This window comes from Acomys minous (assembly GCF_964271855.1).
Source record: "Acomys minous genome assembly, chromosome: 14".
NCBI classification, from domain to species: Eukaryota; Metazoa; Chordata; class Mammalia; order Rodentia; family Muridae; genus Acomys; species Acomys minous.
The window spans coordinates 64957758-64976764 of record NC_140496.1 but is presented as its reverse complement, the minus strand read 5'-3'; the positions used below and the strand labels follow the sequence as shown (position 1 = coordinate 64976764).

General features: G+C 47.4%; 2 protein-coding genes across 10 annotated transcripts in view; both read left to right on the top strand.

Annotated features, from left to right (window-relative positions):
- Positions 1-734, top strand: part of LOC311583742 (glutathione S-transferase Mu 3) — a 90227-nt gene extending 89493 nt beyond the window's left edge. For all 9 annotated transcript variants that reach the window (XM_084757576.1, XM_084757573.1, XM_084757568.1 and 6 more), the window contains one exon: positions 295-734. In XM_084757576.1, coding sequence (XP_084613702.1) covers positions 295-384 — 90 coding nt within the window. In that variant the 3' untranslated portion in view covers positions 385-734. The remainder of the gene's footprint in view (positions 1-294) is intronic.
- Positions 735-12091: 11357 nt separating this feature from the next.
- Positions 12092-16200, top strand: LOC311583754 (glutathione S-transferase Mu 7). Its single transcript, XM_084757596.1, has 8 exons — positions 12092-12184; positions 12470-12545; positions 12984-13048; positions 13336-13417; positions 13531-13631; positions 14792-14887; positions 14972-15082; positions 15572-16200. Exons 1-8 carry the CDS (start codon positions 12149-12151, stop codon positions 15659-15661), a joined length of 657 nt encoding a protein of 218 aa, XP_084613722.1. The 5' UTR covers positions 12092-12148; the 3' UTR covers positions 15662-16200.
- Positions 16201-19007: the final 2807 nt, after the last annotated feature.

Genomic DNA, 19007 nt, shown 5'->3' with positions numbered 1-19007 from the left:
GGCATGTCAGTGCAGCCAGGAGTGACAGTGCCCCCTATGGGAGGCAGGAGGGGAGTGCACAGAGAGCAGAGAGGCAGCCAGAGAGCTGGGCTGACCCTCCTAGGCATGGGAGAATGAGGTAGTGTCTTAACCTTTGGGTACCTCAGCATCCCTGCTGAAGGTGGTGATGGGGGAAAGTGATTTTGCAGGGTGGTTGGGTGGCTTTTCTAAGCCTGGATTTTGAAGCCTCTTGGATGCTTCTAGAGTGGGTTTGCAGACCTGAGGGCCTGCTTTCTCCTTCCTTTTCCCTTGCAGGGCCTGGGGAAGATCTCTGCCTATATGAAGAGCAACCGCTTCCTCCCAAGCCCTGTGTACTTAAAGCAGGCCAAATGGGGCAACAAGTAGGGCCCTGCACTGCCAGTCATCGCCCTGGACACTGACTGAGCCACAGCTAGCTTCTAGAAACTTCTCTACATCAGCCTTCCCATTTCTTTCTCTGCCTTTTCATTACCTCTCCCTCTGCAAGAACTCTTTGTCTCTCCTTTTACACAGCCTCCCATCACTCAAGCCTCCAAATTTCAGCTCCCTGTCCTCAGCAAAATCCTTTTCTTCTTTTATCTCTTTCCATCATGTTTCTAACTAGACAATCTTTCCCTGTGCTTTGAGTGTCTCAGCTGATGCCTTGTTCCCTGGTATGCAGGCTCAGTCTCCAGAGCGAAATGGTCCGGCCTTGTTTGACATCTAATAAAGTATGAGGCACACTTGTTCTGTGTCCTGTCTTATTGTCTGTAATTCTCAGGAGCAGCTGCCTCAATATAGCTGGGTGGTCTTTGTTCTGTTGTTTACAAAGATGACTGGGTGATGGGAACATGGTGGTGGGAGGCTCTTAGGCAAGCAGGAGGTATGGTCATATACATGCGGCTGCAAATATGGCTAATCTGTTGAGAGTACTTCCTGTTCTTGCATAGGACCTGTTCCCACCCACATGATGGCTTACAATGGCCCATAACCCCAGTTCCAAGGAATCAGATGCTCTCTGCTGCCTGCTTGGGTTCACAATTAGTTGGTGTACATGAACATAGACAAGCAGACTCATATACATACATACATACATACATACATACATATATACGTACATAAATCTTTTTAAAAAGAGTGAGAGATCATGCTGTCTCCTGATGGTATTCACTTGGGATCTTACAGGAGGATGCACCTTCTATACTAGCATTCCTCGTTCGTCACCTGCATGTTTAGTGCTTCTACTGGCCATGTGTACCTGAGAATCTTGCTCCAGAGAGGTTCCAGGCTGATGTGCAGAGGCTGGGGCAGGCTCTAGGTTCAACATCTACCCTCACCCAAAAGTCATCTCTCTTTCCAAGATGCTATAAATATTCTTTACTGTTGGTAATTGTGTTGCGGGAATCTTCAACAAATTCAACCACCGGCTCGTTGAGGGAGGGTCCTGGCCTTGCTGGTGGGTCTGGCAGTGTTGGCATACTGTCAATGTTCAGGAAATTGCCAAGACTCTCTTTCAGATATGCTTATGCTGAGCTTTGGAGTCAGAACTCCTGAGAAAGCATAGCATGAGGTACAAAGGTCCATGTGGAGAAGTTTTCATCTAACCCAGAAGCTGTCTCTAACCTAAGCACTTACAAGGCAACGACTGACCTGGGACATGGTCAGATACTTTCGTAGGCTCTAGAGCATCAGGGTGTGATTAGAAGTGCCATCAGGTCACCCACAAAGGAGCCAGAGTCACCGAAGAAGCATCTAATGAGCACGACCCTCCATGGCAGCCAGACGGTGGATTCTAGCTTTCACCAAGCACTTCCTACGGCCTGCCTGTAACTTGGGACAGTTGGAGGATAGCCCTGCTGGGCTCTTGTCTTATAGGTTTATTTTTTTTTAAAGGTAGATTATTGAAGCTACTAGCTTCAAAAATCTTACATTGGTATTATAGATTGATAAAAATTTAGGACTTTTGATTGATGAAAATTTAAGACTGTTTTATTCAACTTTTGCTTCACATTGATAAAAACTTAAATTTATATTGCTATTCATTTTTTGCCTTATGTATTGTATCTTATATGTTGACAAAATAGTATATATTATATATTAAAAACTTAAGATCATTTTGTCCAATGTTTATTTAATGTATCATTCATGTGGCACTCATTCAAAAAAGTAATGTCTTATAAAAACTATTAATAATCTGTTCAAAAAGATCAAAGATAAAAGTTGGTATTTAGTTACCTATAATCTTACTAGATACTAACTTACTTTGTCATAGAGCAGGTCTTCAAACTCTTCAAAGATCCACAAAATATGATATTTAATGATGAGGGCTTTCCTGATAGAGAGAGACTTCCACTCCTGGCCACATCTCCATATACATCATTAAAAATAAAGACATCAAGAGACGAGGGTGACAAAATGGTCACCGGACTGAGAAACTACTCTTATCTCTACTGCTAATGACAGGCTGACTGTCTGCTATAATCAACAGTGATGCTAAAAAGTTGACTGTCCAGCTTTAAAGAGACTAGGTGGACCAAACTGTTGGAATTCCTGCTTCAAAATATAGTTTGTTGGATGTTTTGGGCTGACAAGGCTAAAGACTGATTGCCCCAATGATAGAAAAAAAATCTGGTGACTGTCCAAGCAGTCTGCTCTCTCTGTTCTATCCACACTTAAAAATTGCCCACCAGCACTTCCCTTATTAGATAAAATTTCTTTCTTGGGTCTCTGATGAGATTAAAACCTAGATAGCCACAGTGTTACTAAAAACTTTAGTTTAAGAATTAAAAACACATTTATAGATTGATAATTTCAATTTCTCATAAATGGAAAGGACTCTCTTTGGTAAGGCAGTGAAATACTTTCTCCCAGGTTAACAAAAATAAAAAGACTTGGTTATGTATTTGATACTTAATGATTATATGTGTGTGTGTGTATAGTTCTTAATAATTTTTTTAAAGGGGGATGTGTGGGAAAGATTGTAAGCTTTGTCACAGGTAAAAACAGCCTTGGTGGGCTTTGCCCTTGGACACACCATGGATACTCCCTGAGATTAACCTTGAGATAGACTGGGTGGAGCCATCCTGGGCCTGAAATTCGGGAAGCAGACTGGGGACTCCATCCGGATTATTGTGTTTCTAATCGACCCTTGATGAGAGGAGAAGACTGGCCCTTACATGTGACAGACAGACAGACAGACAGAGAGGACTAGAAGAGACAACAGGTTCGGACTAAGCTCGAACACACATGGATTGGGAAAAAGAATTAACGAACAGGCCAGACCAACACACAGGTGAGAGACACCTAGGGACCCGTGCCATGAAATGGATACCAGAAGGTTCACTCTTGTTTCCTTTTAACCCTTTTTCCCTCTTGTGTAAGATAGTTAGGCTGTACAATAAAGTTTAATTGTTAAAAAACATCACCAACACAGTAGTTAAGAAATAAGCACTCACAGGCAGATGTGAGGGCCATTGTGAAATAAGTGACCAATTAAAAGGTAAAGTTTGTAAGAAAAGAGTTCATTGAAGAGAAGTATTTATAGTCTGATAAGGTCAAAATCATTTTTTAAGCCAAACCTTTATTAAACACAGATGAAATAACAGGAAAAAGGTAAGTTAATAGGACTATATAAGAGTTAAATAGACAGAAATATTAAAGCCAGGCTAATATTATTATCATTTTATATCAGAGGTTAGAAAATACTTTCCATGAATGGTTGATAGTTCCTAGCCTTGTGAGTGAATATGTTTGTGTGTATATCCATGTGTATATGTGTGTGTGTGCATTGTGGGTGCATGTGCGTGTGCATGTGTGTATGTCTGCAAGTAGAGGTCAGCAGTTGGTATCAGGTTTTTCCCTCAAGTTCTCTTTTCCTTACTTTTTGAGACAAGATCCCTCACTGAACATGGCTCTCACTGGTTTGGCTAAGTGGTCTACAGAGTAAGTCCAGACAGTCTCCCTCTCCCCAGCTGTGAAATCATAAATTCATATCACAGCACTTGGCTTGACCTGTGCGAACGACTGACCTCACGTCCTTGTGCTTTCATGGCGTATAAGTACTGTATAGACGTGGCCATCTCCCATCCTTTCCCAGTTCTTTTCAATACCTCTGCTCAGTGTCAAACTCGACATAATGAATCTGTCTGGCTGTGTTCTATTGAAGACACCAGTATGCACAGGTTATTGCAACAAAGAGAAAATCAAATATCCCAAACCTGGGCAAAAAAAAAAAAAAAACTTGAATAGATGTTTTTCTAGAGGAGATATATGATTGTCAATAAGCTTATAAAAGTTGCTCAAAATTAATAATCATTGGATAAACATAAACTGAAGCTACATTGAAGACATGCTTCCCATCCATCACGTTACCCACTCTCAAGCAGAAGACGATGCAGGCTTGGCGATTATGTGGAGTGATCTACTTTTGCCTAGGCCCTAGGACTGTGAACTGCTACAGCTTCTGTGGAAATTAGACTGTTAGAAATTAGTTCCTTAAAGGAAAAAGAGGAAGGTAATTACTATAGGACATACCAATTTCTTTTCTGTATACATACTCAGAGCAACTTGAAATTCATGAACACTCACATAAACGTGTGTGTGTGTGTGTCTGTGTCTGTGTGTCTGTGTGTTTGTGTGTGTTTATGTGCCCGAAGTACTTAGGCAGAATATTATGATTGTCAGGGGTAAGGTAGGCACTGGATTCACTTCCTGGTGGGTAAGAGGCAGAGAGTGTGACACGAAGGGGGCCTGAGACTATACATCTGCAAGGACCTATGCCCAATTTGTCTTCTCTTATGGGGAATGGTCCAGGGGACTGGGCAGCTCGCTCCATGGAGTCTCTATCTGTGCATTCCCTTGGGTGCTTCCTCTTTGTTGGGTTTTAGGGTTCGAAAGGAGAAGGGGGCTCAAGAGAGAAGTGTTGAGTCAAACTGCCTTTCAGGCAAGAGCCTTATTAACACACAAAAGAAAAGGGAAAACACAGCAGAGTGGGGTCTTTTAAGGTGTGTTTCTGTGAGGACAACTGGAAAGGGAGAGTGGTGTGACAAGAGAAAATGGGCTCGAGGTCAGCTGATACCACCTAAGCTAAGAGAGACTGTGTGTTTCTGTGTTTCTTGTTGAAAAGTCCCAAGGACATTTCCAGAGCAGGGCTCCTGAGAGAACAAAGGGCCTAGTTAAATTGTGATAGGACAGTGGTTACTTGTAGTCCTCTGTTTAGGGCTGTGCTATCTGCAAGGGCCCTTGAGGGAGGGAGAGACAAGCTCCTTGCCTGTGTGCCCTGACCCTGCTGTCCTTAGATAAAGTTATATCTCAAGTATGGGAAGGAGAGAGAGAAAAACAAGCCCAAATGGAGGCAAGAAATCCCCCTATGCAGGTGAGGCAGAGGCCAGACACATCCCATTGTTGAGGTACAGTGTGCTATGTATGGCAGTCATGAGATCACCTAAAACGGTATCATCTTGTGCTACCATTGTACCAAGCGCAGTATGTGTGAATGGGGCTGACAACAGGTTGTGGAGGACTATGGCCAAGCCCTGGGTTTATCTGAGGTAAAGAACTAAATATTCATTATTATTATTATGTGGGCTGCACATGTGTGAGATTAAGTTGAACTAGTGAAACCAGTGTCTCACACCTGAGAGCCTGAGAATCCAGCAGTTGTTCAGTGCAGGGTCCTGCATGCCTCAGCAGTTCCAGTCTGGTGCCAGCAAAGATCTGGAAGGTTCCTACAGAGCTGAGGGTCCTCAGTCACTGTTGGAAGCCCGGAAATGCTGGTTCTGACATCAACAAAGAAATCAGCATCAGCAGCAAGAGGGTAAATTAACTCAGTGGCAATAGGAGAGGTATTTTGCTACTTTTCTTTGGCTGCTGTTAACTCCATGACCAAGTCAACTTATAGAAGACGCAATTCCCTTAGAGTTTCAGAGAGTGAATCCATGACCATCAAGGCTGGGACCATGGCAGCACGCAGGCATGGCACTGGAGCAGTAGCTGAGCGCTTACTTCCTTATTTGCAAGCAAGAGGCAGAGAGAAAGCTACCTGGGAATGGTGTGGGCTTTGGAAACCTCAAAGCCAGTCCCTAGTGACACACTCCTCCAACAAGGCCACACACCTCCTAATCCTTCCCAAACCAGGACCCTTCTTATTCAAAACACCACAGAAGACCAACCCAGCAAAAGGGGGAGGGGGAATCACCCTCCATCCTCCAGTCCCTTTCTTGAAACTGGGGTAAGTCTTCCTACATGATTTAAAGCAATTAAGACAATTCCTAAATTGGGGCTCCTTGCTCAGGTGGTTCTGGATGGCAGCTTGGTGACATTCTTAAAGCAACCAACTCAGGTGGCCACATCTCCGGGCTGCTACATCCCAGATGTTTTGCGTCATCTCCTTCCTCATCCTTGACTGACCAGGTAGGATTTGGGTCGCTGAGTTGGGGACTCTGGCATCCACACAGGCTCCGCTTCTCTGAACTCGTTAGCACCACTCACAATCCAGGGCACTCCACACAGGGTGCCTCAGAGCCCCTCAGAACACTCAGCTGTATCAAGAGCGCACTATTATTCAGAGCCACCAGTGTCAGGCTAGAGTGGGTTCTCCCAGAGTGGACCTTCAGTTCCCAGACAGGAGGAGAGCTGGTGTCTAGAGCTCTCTCCCTCCTCACTTTGAGCCTTCATTTCTTCCCAACTCTATAGTGTTTATTCATTCTTCTGCATCCTCATCAAACTGGATTTTGACCTTTGAACCCACACAAGCCCTTTTAGGTTTTACTTCGTCCAGTGTTGGCATCCAGACTTGCCAACTACCGATATGCACCCATAGGTTGCTTGTTGTTGATATGTGTGAGGTGGTGACACATCTGGGGATTTGCCTTCACATGGACTCTTGACACAGGGATCTGGTCCCAAGGGGAGCCCAGTACATGCCATTATTTACAGTGAGATTTGCAAACTTGCCAATTTCTGGTCTTGGGAAAGACAGCTGCTCACCCTGGTCAGACTGGGACAAGTAGAGAGCTGTCGAGTGTGTCCTCCTCTGCTGGGCAGCTTGTGTCTGAGGGTGGTGGCAATAATTTTCTGCTTTAGGTAAAAGGAAGCCAGTGTGCCTGAGTGCCTCACTGAGATGATGAGACTTTTCTTTCAGGTCCCGAGGAGCCACGATGGTCGACAGAAGCTGAGGAAAGGGTGAAATGAAATATGGAGTTATTGTTTTTGAGGATCCAGTGGCTGGCTAGCCCTCCTTTTGGTCTGCAGAATATCCATACTGCTGTTCTTCCTTATGATAGACGTTGTCACATATATTTCTTGGTGCTATATCTCTGTATACATTCCTGCTGGAAGAACCCCGCTGTTTGAGGCTGCAGTCCTCTCAGTCCAGACAGCTATTCTGAGCTCAGCATTAGGTGCAGGACTCCCTCTCCCCAGCAGGGCCTCCGGCTCTCTGCCTGACTCCATCTGGAGAGTCTTTAGACATAGATGCCCCTAACCACATTTGATGTATGACCCTTGACACAGCTGCCTGCTAGCTCTCTCCTCCCTGTTGTTATAGGATAACTTGGTACTGTGTCCCCTTTCATATGATAGAAGTGTGCCACCAAATGTAAAACAAGTATCCTTAAAGTGTCTGGTTTCAACCAATTATGAATACCTATCCTGGAAGCCACCCACCCACTCCCCAAAAGGTATATAACCTTTGTTCTCTCTGATTAAAGTTGAGTGCTCTCCTGAAATGGTTCCCGGAGTGTTCGATCTCCGTTATGCTTATGGCCTTTCAGGCCCTGCACCTCCTCTCCTGCTCCCCCTGCCTTGGTGGGCTGGTGGCCAACCACATATTCCGGTCAGCAGAGGACCACTTATCTTCTTACGTGGATGTTTTCTCTCTGAGTCTCTTCCCACAGTTTGTTCCTAAACCTGGAGCTGAAATGAAAAATAATTACTACTATTGAGCACTTTATTCCATGACATGTGCTGACTTCCTAGGTTTTTGCATCAATTGAATCATAGGAACACTTCCACAGGCAGATGGAATTACCAGTCCCATTGGACATACATAGACGCCAAGTGTAGAGATTCAGTTACCTGCTTAAGGACTTAGAACTAGTGATGGCTGTGTGGGCCTTCCCTGTTGGTCTCTAAATTCTGAGGCCAGCAGGCAGTGTCTAGCCCTGTTTTGAATTAAAGGAAAGGCCTCAGGTCATGCACAGGCTGTGTTTCCCAGTCCAGGATCCTTGGGAGGGGGTGCTCATGCCAGACTTGGCATTAGGAAGTGGAGACAAAGGATGGAGGTGAAGTGTCACAAGACAGACAATGTTCCTACTCCCTCTGCAGAGCACCTTACGGACATATCCCCCACTGGAGAAACTCTGAGACCCAAGAGGTATAGTTGGTGTTAGATTTGAGGAGACATGTAGGAGGTCCATTTGGAAGTGTGTGTGTGTGTGTGTGTGTGTGTGTGTGTGTGTGTGTGTGTGTGTGTGTGTGTATGTGTGTGTGTGTGTGCGTGTGCACGCCAGCATAAAAACATGTGAAGGCATTAGGGTTCCTCTAGCACTTTCCACATTATTCCTTTGAGGCAGGGTCTCTACCTGAACCCGGTAGCTCAACTCAGATGGGCTTTTAGCCAGCAAACTCCAGCCATGCTCCTGTCTCCAGTCCTCAATGCTGGGGTTACAGATAGGTGTGAACCTATGCTTAGCTTGTTACCTGGACACTGGGACCAGAGCTCAAGTCTTCAGTGGCTGCATAGCAATCACTCTTAACCATTGAACTGTCTCTCTGGCCCCCTAGTTGGAAGATTGAAATCCTGTAATTAAATGGGGGCAGTTTCCTTCCCTCTCAAGCCTTTCTTCCTTCACATTCTGAGCGTCTTGCTTTATATCTGTGATATGAGGTTATATACTTATTTTCACTGATGCTCAGTGACTGTCATGCAAAGATGACCCTCCATCCAGTGCCTAAGTGCAGCAGAGAGCAAGAGGCACACAAGCCGTGGTACCACCTGGCTCCTGGAGGGCGCAGTAGCCTTCATGTCCCAGCTAGCCATGGGTCCTTCAGAGCCCTCTTGATATATACAGAAATCGACTCCATTAGCGATTCGGAGACTGGAGGCATCAGCACATCAGGCTTGTAGCCCTGAGTCTTCTCTCCCATTTGGTGATGTTCTGCTTCTTTAAGATTCTCTTTGGCTCTGGTTCTGACCCAGGAATAGTAGTCATGGTGATTGTGTGAACCGTGGCGGCGCTATGACCATGGGAAGGATGGACTGGGAGCTGAGGGCTGTAGCCCGAGGCCGCCTGCACCTCACTCCTTGATAATATGTCACTCCAGGTCTCTGAACACTGTAGAAATGATCTGAGCATTCTCTCCTGGTAAGAGGGAACAAAATGCACCCAGTGTCTCTTTGTCTGTTAAGCAGAGCTGGATGTGAGGCAGCAGGCGGGCTCAGGGCGATTGGCCTGAGGCTCCATATAAGAACAGGTTGGACCTCTACTTTCAGGAGAGCTATTAGAGCTGGCTCAGCATTCCAAGGTGCCCCCCCCCCCCGTGCTTTTCCTTCGGGGTTTGCTGGATCACTGGCTCAGGTCTGGACTCTCTGTCCTGCGGCAGGGGCCTGTTCTGGAAGTCCTTGTCTTGTTACAGGTAGTTTCTGTGTGAATCATCAACGAGGAAGTTTCCTCTGAGAAAGGATCGAGTCTCTGAAGGCAAGGAGTGACAGGGTCTCCTGTGGGAAGACAGGAGGGGACTGGGCAGAGAGGGCACAGACCGGGAGCTGTGTGAGTAGGAGGAAGCCACCTAACCGCTCTGGACTGCCTCCTTGCTGATAGCTAAGCACGGTCAGATAGATCCTGCAGGATGATTGAGTGAGTTTTCTGATTATCTAGAGTTTTAGACGCCCCCCCCACCTCCCCCCAACCCCCCCCAACCCCTGCCTCTCCTCCCCCCCCCCCCAGCTCCATTCAGTCTTCCGTTCTTTACAGGAAATTGAAGAATTGGCTTTCCAGAGAGCTCTCTCTAGAGCCCACAGGGAAAGGCCGTCCTTGGAGTAGAGATAAGAGGCCCAGTGGGGATGAGGGCTGGAGCACCTTCCTGCCTTCCCCTCACTCACAGGGCCTGGAGCAGACCCCTGCCCTACTTCCCCCAGACCTGTGCTCACAATGATGGCCACTAAATATGGACACCTGGGGCAACAATTAGGACCTCAACAGGACAAGAGGTGGGGGTGAGAAGCCCGTTTTTCTCCGCGATGTTGGGGGTCCTCGGTAGCAGCCGCGGCAACATCTCTTTCTCTCTCCTTCTTCATTCCTCTTCCTGACCCCAAGGTCTCACCTGGCCATTTTTGTTGTTGTTGTTGTTGCTGTTCCCTAATCCCTGTTCCATTTTTTTGTCTTTCAGATCCTCAGCTTCTTCTTTTCACTCAACAAAGTGGCCTCCTGTAGTGACTGCCCCTGAGGCTGGCCTGACTGTCCTGTGTAGCAGTGGCTGACTTGTGTCGAGGCGCCTGGAGGGCCCTCTCCCATCCTCTCCTCACTAGGGGTCGGCTCTACACTCGGAACACGTGGGCTCCAGAGACATATGTTACCTGCAGAATTCCCCAGAGAGGTCCCTGTATGGCCCTGTCTGGTCCCCACAAAGCCTGAGTCACCCTTGCTTTGGCTGTCATACCCAGGGGCTTTCACTATTGCCTCTAAGCCCCACTGGTTCACTGGAGTTCTAGAGGACCAAGAAGGAGACCCCTAGAGCAGGTGCCTGCACAAGGTCTCCGGAACAGGAAGGGCACCTTTTGTGGCTGGAATCTTGTCTACTCCTCAGTATTACTAAGATTCCCAAGTTACTAACAATCAGGTCTAAAAACCATCAGTACAATGAGGGAAGGCTTCTCACTCTCGGCTACATTTTAACACAACCAAATAAAACCAACACAAAGTATGTTTTAAACAATCAAGATCTGAGTGAGTTGATGGTGCATCCCAAGCGAGACAGGCATGGAGCCTCATGCCCTCGGGAGCTGAGGCTGAAGAACTGAAACTAATTCCTGGCCAGCCTGGTTACACAGAGTTCCAAGGCCAGACTCTGAAGCCATCTTAAAAAAAAAAAAAGGAAAAAGAAGAAACATAAGACAAAGAACACTTGTTGCTCAGGAATTTGGAGCAAGGTTTTCAAGGTTTTGTAAAGAGAACTGTGTTCTTGGGATTGTCATAAATTACATAAATCCACCTGTGTGGCCTGGCTGGGAGTCAGCACAGCAAAGATGATTATAAATTGGCTTTCCTTCAGTCTTACTCACCCTCAGGATGGTATTGGAGAGAAGGAAAACGGAATCTTGGTTATAAGCTTTTGTACTCGTGATGGGGAAGAGTCCATGGTGGGGGAGGGGAGAAAGGGAGAGAGGGAAAGGCGGGCTAGGGAGGACTGAGGCTGAGGGAGGGCACCTGAATAGGGAGCAGATACATACAGTACATAGGTGATAAGCGTGTACTTTTTCTTTTGAGAATTTTCTCAAAGTCTAATGTTATATCAAAATAAAAAACTGAGGGGAAAAAATCGATACATTTACCACGTGATCCAGGATACACGGACACACACACACTTGTGGGCGGGTGCACACACAAGTGTGTGCTTTCTCTCTCTCTCTCTCTCTCTCTCTCTCTCTCTCTCTCTCTCTCTTCTCTCTCCCTCTTCCCCCTCCCCGCTCCCAAATGAAGTTATCCTCCATGCATGAATATATTTACATTATTACGTTTACCAGTCCTTCATTTTTTATGTATTCACAATATAAAAAAAAAATTGCCCTCAGGACACTTTTCTCAGGTGTCCAGGCCTTCTGAATCGTAGTCACTGGGCAGTGTGGCTGACATTTAGACTACAGGGTAGAGAATAGTAGCGCTACAGCAGAAGGGAGCGGAGCCCCTAACACAGAGCAGGCAAGTCCAGCCAAGCCATCACCATAGGATCTGAGCTCAGGTTGCCTTTTACAGTTTCTGAGGGGCGGGGCTGGGTGGGGTGGGCCCTGCTCCTGGGCTCTGGTATTGGTCAGAACTGAGGGTGGGGAAGGGCGGTGTGAAGACCTGATAAAGCCAAGTCCCTCTGTTCCTGGCAGCTCTCGGAAAGTCGAGGCCAGATTGACGCTGAGCCGGACTGTTCAGACCACAGCACCATGCCCATGATACTGGGTTACTGGGACATCCGTGGGGTGAGTGAGGGGTACGAAGGCAGGGCAGGGCTTGGAGGAGGGGCAAGAACGCACGCAGTAGATGGGTTTACCGAGGAGGATTGTTTTCCAGGACTGTTGGAGCCTTCTGTCTCTCTTGAAGCATGCTCTTGCTCTTGCTGGTGTGTGTGTGTGTGTGTGTGTGTGTGTGTGTGTGTGTGTGTGTGTGTGTGTCCGTCCGTGCATGGAGATGGTGGAACTAGGTCAGGAAAGGGGACTCCTCTGGAGTGGGGACAGAATCTCATCATCTCTGGTGGTCTCTCACAGCTGGGCCATGCCATCCGCCTGCTCCTGGAATACACAGACTCAAGCTATGAGGAGAAGAGATACACCATGGGGGACGGTGACTGAATCCTTCCTAGTCAGATACCTGGCCAGCTCCTGTCCACTGGCGGCCAGCAGCAGCCCACGCCTAGGCACCCCATTTCTCAGCTCAGCCTCTTTTTTGCTGGACCTAGACTATACCCCTTCCAGAACCCTTGGGTGTGGTTTGATTGACCAACAGAAGATGCTAAGGAAAGATTTGAGAGTCCACTGCATTTATAACCAGGTTCCATTTCCTTAGCAACTGGCTAGATCGTTTGTAAGCTCCAGGGATGAAGGAGCCCACAGCCCTTACAAACATAACTTGGTCTTTGAGAGTTTGCAGTGTGACTGCGTGAGACAGCTTCCAGGTCTACTGCCTCAAAGTCTTGTCTCTGCGTCCTGGGGGGGAGGGGTCTTGGGAAAGGGGTTCGAACACATGGGTCCTTTGCTTTCACCATTATCTTGTCCACCGCAGCTCCTGACTATGACCAGAGCCAATGGTTGATCGAGAAGTTCAAGCTGGGCCTGGACTTTCCTAACGTAGGTGCAGGGAAAGGGAGGTTTTGGACATGGTGATGGTGTCCTTGTTTAAGACAGATGAGAAGAAGGTCTGGGGGTCGGTTCTTGTGCGTTCACCTGCCCATTCCTGGTTGTGCACTCCATCGCTCAGTGATGGGCTGGATCCCAGCTCTTCAGAGTGCAGCGTCTTCATAGGAGGCTGCCCATGCCAGACACACACTGAGTGCCGGGCTCCATGTCCATCCTCACCCAAAGAAGGACTTCCGAGGCCTCACATCTCATATAACCATCCCTGCTTGTCCTTCCAGCTGCCCTACTTAATTGACGGGTCACACAAGATCACCCAGAGCAACGCCATCCTGCGCTACCTCGGCCGCAAGCACAACATGTGTGAGTGGGGCTGCCTGCAGGGTGGGGAACGGCGGCCACGCGCCCCCCCCCCCCCGCCCCCGGCCCAGTTGGGGTGGCATGTTGAGAGTGAGTCTGTGCTGTGTCTGTCGCAGGTGGGGAGACAGAAGAGGAGAGGATTCGTGTGGACATTCTGGAGAACCAGATTATGGATAACCGCTTGGTGCTGGCGAGGCTTTGCTACAATGCTGACTTTGTGAGTCCTACTCTGGGCTGGCTGAGGTGGGGGAACCGGAGCTCGCCCCTTTGTCTCCTCTTCTGCTGTGTGTATAACATGTAAACTTCTTAGTGCTGCTCACCTATAAACGGTGTTCTGAGCTGCCAGCGGAGCCCTGGTGGCACAGTTTGGAGGCTGGGACAGAAGGGACTAAGGTTAAGGCTTTCCTGGTTACACCGCAAGACACCGTCTCAAAATCAAAAACACCTAAACAAAGTCAGCCCCTACACACACACACACACACACACACACACACACATGCACGCACGCACGCACGCACGCACGCACGCACGCACGCACGTGAGCCAACAGAGTGACTCCCAAACCTCAGAGTCTTGTCAGATGAAACTCTAATGAGTTTCTCTGCCTTTAGCCACCGGAGCAAAGTGCTCCACAGTCAAGCGTCAGTAGCTCCGTAGTAAAGACTGTGCCTAGATTCTCTCAGCTCTGCCCACCCGTTTCTGGCTTGGCTTATGTCTTCCACTTGACTTAAGTCATCATTGCTTTATGGTACACATTCAAGCAATGAGAAAAAGTGGTGCGACCTGCAAATGAAAGGGAGCCATCACCTGGGGGCTCCTCTCAGTTAGAGCCCCAGAGCCGTGTCCAGGATGCTCATAGTGATAAGTACGTGTTCCCAATAGGCAGTTCATGGCCTATCAGCCCTATCCTCTCTTTCTTCCCTTCCACCCTCTCAGATTCCCTTCTTCTTTTTGAAACTGCACCAAAGTCCTACCTTTCTCCTGTCACTTTACTGTATAGAACAATTGACCTCTTTCCCAGAATGCTCTAGTTACTTGATTCACATTAACATCTGAGTGCAGAGCTGGCTCACCCAGGCCTGTGTGACCCACAAGAGTCGTTCTGAGCATCTGTGGTGAGTCTCGGGGTCAGTATGCTCCTGTGTGGCTTCTCCTCACCTCTGATACAGGGTCTCCTGCCTGCAGGACTCTAATCAACAGTCACACAATCAACTAAAGCCTGGGTTAGCTCAGGCCCAGTCTTGGGAAGATGGTTGTGCCCCTGCCCAGATGGGGGCTTTGTGGCCCTGTGAGGCCAGCCTATGCCCAGAATCTTGTGGCTGAAGGCGGTCACGGTGTTTTGTTTTTTGTTTTTTGTTTTTTGTTTTTTTGCTGTAGGAGAAGCTGAAGCCAGGATACCTGGAGCAACTGCCTGGAATGCTGAAGCTTTATTCCGAGTTCCTGGGCAAGCAGCCCTGGTTTGCAGGCAACAAGGTAAAGGGGAGGGGGAGGGAAGGAGGAGTTGCCATCCTTCCCAGGTTACCAGATCCCATTGCACTCACCCTCTGCCTCCTGCAGATCACCTTTGTGGACTTCATTGCTTACGATATGCTTGAGAGGAACCAAATCTTTGAACCCAAGTGCCTGGAAGCATTCCCAAACCTGAAGGACTTCATATCTCGCTTTGAGGTGATGCCCTAAATCCACCCCCCTCCCCTTTTTTGGATATCCTCCCCATACCTCCTGCCCCCTGCCCCCACCCTGGCCCTTGCTTGAAAAGGTCTTAGTCCTGGAACTGACCATAAAAACAGTAGCCTTGATTGAACACTTGCTTTCTGGCAGGACCTGTGCTCAGCACCCTTGCCTCTTGGGTGGGTAAAATTTATCATTGCAACCAATTATATAGGGCAGATTGAAGTGTGAGCCCCATTGGACAGTCTCATTTGACATTTTGTGTCAAAAGGAAAAGCTAGTTATGGGACCCCCCCCCCCAGAATAGGTTTTCTAAGCATATAATCTATAGTGCGTACAAATCCCGATGCACAGAGTCTTTCTAGGAAACTGAAGAGACCCTTTCTAGACTCTAGAGCCTACAGGGAAAGGTGTTCCTGGAGTGGGACTGCTTAGCCCAGTGGGGCCACTGACTGACCCGAGTTCCTCCTCTGTCCTCACTCACAGGGCCTGAAGAAGATCTCTGACTACATGAAGACCAGTCGCTTCCTTCCAAGACCCGTGTTCACAAAGATGGCCATTTGGGGCAGCAAGTAAGGCCTTGACATGGTGGGATGCAGGATAAAGATGCCTGATCCCCTTGGTTTGTCAGGAGCCCCAGAGAGCAACCAGGAGCTCTTCAGCCCTCAAGCCACCTATTCCTTCTTCTTTCCATCCATCCCAATCTAGATCCCAAGCCTCAGCCGCTCTCCTTTGCTCATCCAATCCCTGGTACACACAGGCTCTTCCCTGGTGCACACAGGCTCTTATGAGCCCCAGCGACGCCTCTAAAGCTAAAGTGTCCCTTAGAGGCTCATGTGTTTAGATGCTTGGTTCCCAGTTGATGGCTATCTTGGGCAATTGTGGGCTCTCTGGCAGGTAGGGTCTAGTGACAGTAATCGCCAGAAGCATAGACTTTGGCCTCTGGAGCCAAGCGCCTCTTCAACATGTTCTGTTTCCTGAGGCATGATATGAGCAAGGTGTACCGACACCAGCACTTACCACAGCATCTGTAACTCACTCCTACCATTTGCCTTCCCTGCCACTTTGAGCTGTATCTCCTGAGCTACAAACCAGAATAAATCATTCTTCCCTTAGATCGTTTCTGTTTGGTATTTTGTCACACCAACAAACAACTTATGAGAAGCCTGGTTCCAATGAATGCACCCCCCCACCTAGATGATCCTGAACACTGAAGGCCATCGCTTTGGTCCTTCTGAAGTCTCTAAGTCAAAAGCCAGTGGGGAGACACGCCATGTGGCACCTCACATGCTTTCATAGACATTGTTAGCATAAAACGTTGTTTACTCACGTTTCTCCTTCATCAGTCCTACATTCACATCACAGACTCCTGAAGTGATTTAAAACCACACGAGAGAGCAAGCTTTAGGGGAGTCAGTGTCTCAGCGGTTCCCATGCAGGGTTCCAGAGGGAGCCGGTTTATGGATAGGGAGTCAGGCCAGGCTGGAGAATATGGCTGCTCAACAAAGATCTCTTACCCTAAAACAATATATCCAGAAAGATACCTTGCAAAGACCATCAAGGCTTGAACAGACCTTTCTTAAAAGTGAATAGCCAAGTGGCCTATTAGCCTGTAAAATCACAACAAATACCATTAACCATCAGAGTCATCGAAAACACTGGAATATCCTACACAGTTCCACTAGAGTGGCGAAGAGCCAACGGCTGACAATGCCTGGTAACTGATGGAGTAATGGAACTTGTGTGTTTCTGGGAGTATAAGCACTTTGGGATGCTGACAATATCAGCTAGTGTTGAGCAAGCAGTGACCTCCCACCCTGGACTGCCTCCCAACAAGAAAGAGTGCCAGGTGTGGTGGCGCACGCCTTTAATTCCAGCACCCAGGAGGCAGAGGTAGTCGGATCTCTGTGAGTTCAAGGCCAGCCTGGTCTATAAAGTGAGTCCAAGACAGGCAAGGCTGCACAGGGAAACCTTGTCTTGGGAAAAGGAAAAAAAAAAAAAAAAAGAACGAGTGCTTTTTGTCTTCCAAAAGCCATGAAAGAGCTGTGCAAAAAAACTTTGGGACACAGCTTAGTTTTCAATTCCGCCAGCAGAAAGCGAAAATACTCAAATGTAGCTAATTAATATAAAGCCATTATCACATAATGAGACGGTATATTGCAATTTAAGATAAATGTGGTGATGCTCTACACCACGGCGAGGATGCGTCTCGGTGACATATGTCGATTAATGTTGATAGAGATATAATGTTGAGCCAGACATTCTTTATCATTCCCTATAGATGGGAAATGTGATTGGGTCCAATGCTTGCTGACTTTGGCAGGGCCGTTTACTGACAGGCACTTGCAGAGTGCTGAGAAGGGCCTGATCTAGAGCTAGACGGTAATTACACGAGGAACACTAGTATCACACTCATACAGACATACGCTTCAGAGCTGCTCATCTATTGCGTGAGTTACATGTCAATGGGACGTATGCATTCTTACATAACCTCGCTGTTCACCTTTATTGTGTGCCTCTGTCCACTGATGCTAATGACAAAAATGCCATGTATTCTGGGTTCTTCTTGTTCACTAGTGTTTTCAGTGTTTGCCACCTCGAAAATGCCCTGGACGTAGTAGAGACTTGATGAATGTCAATTTAGTGACATCACTTCAGGTTCCCTTGACTTCTAATGATGCCTGCTTTAATCAGATAAGTCTCACGTGCACGTAAGTTCTTGTCAGGATCCCTGTGGCTTGGGTCCCAGAACCCTGACTAGGGGCATCGAGGGAATCAATAAAGGATAGACACACATACAGTGAGGCTGGGATTGGGTTGTGTTCTGACCACACCACAACCTGGGTCATCAGGGTGTTTATTGAGTAGAGTACAGGGGTTGGGGTGAGCTAATCTAGGTAGGGGGTCTCTGTAATGGAGCAGTCTCAGGCTGTGGCTCTCCAGGAGGGGGAAAGCTGCAGTTTCTGGTCTTTGCACACACTGATCAATTGCTCATAAAGACTCATACTCCCAAGAAAAGCCTTGCCATTCCTCTTGAGACTGTGCCGTGTGAGTAATGGTTGTTCCAATAGTTCCATTGGTCCAAGGTCTTACAGTTCTCAACATGGCTGTACTCATGTCAAAATACACATTCACTCAGGACTTTGCTCACTCAGAGTTTCCACTGTTCCCTAAAGGTCCTGCTCATTCATTCTTTAATGTTTTACTTAAAACATATTTGCTGGTGCTATGTATTCTAATGCTAATTACTGACCCCAAGATCTGGTTGCACCCCAGATGCGTATATTCTCATGTACATCAAGTGATGCTGTGTAACTTCACCCCCAAATATCCCTGATTGACTAATAAAGTTGCTGATAGCCTGGTTTGGCAGAAAAGAGATAGGTGGGGCTTAGGTTCCTGGGCTTGGCATCTGAGAGAGACTATGAGGCGAGAAAAGAGAGAGAGGAAGAAGATGTTGAGTAAGGAAGGAAGAAAACGGAGAAAAGGAACGTGTCCTGATGGAGCAGATCCAGCCCAGATAGGACATACTGGCAAGGAGCTTGGGGTGTAGCTGGAAGGTAGCAAAACAGCTTAGAGGTCTGATATCTGCCCAGCTCTAGTGCTTTAAGCTTATAAAATAAATTGTAATCTCTCTGTATCAATTATTTGGGGAATTAGCAAGTTTAAAGAAAAACTCAGGAGGCAGAGGCAGGAGGATCACTGTGAGTTTGAGGCCAGCCTGGTCTACAAAGCGAGGCCAGGACAGCCAAGGCTACACAGAGAGACCCTGTCTCAAAAAACAAACAAACAAACAAACAAAAAACAAAACAAAACAACCAAGAAAAACTGTTGTTTTATTAATGTAATGTTACACATATTAGCGCTGTCTATGTGGCTCATTGGTAATTTGTTTAGCACACACATCCAAGCTCTGGCTTGG

Excerpts from the sequence above, each read along its gene's own strand:
- LOC311583754 (XM_084757596.1), top strand. The coding sequence starts at position 12,149 with ATGCCCATGATACTGGGTTACTGGGACATCCGTGGG. Across the intron at positions 12,546-12,983 it reads GAGATACACCATGGGGGACG|CTCCTGACTATGACCAGAGC; the intron begins GTGACTGAATCC and ends TGTCCACCGCAG. Across the intron at positions 13,418-13,530 it reads CGGCCGCAAGCACAACATGT|GTGGGGAGACAGAAGAGGAG; the intron begins GTGAGTGGGGCT and ends TGTCTGTCGCAG.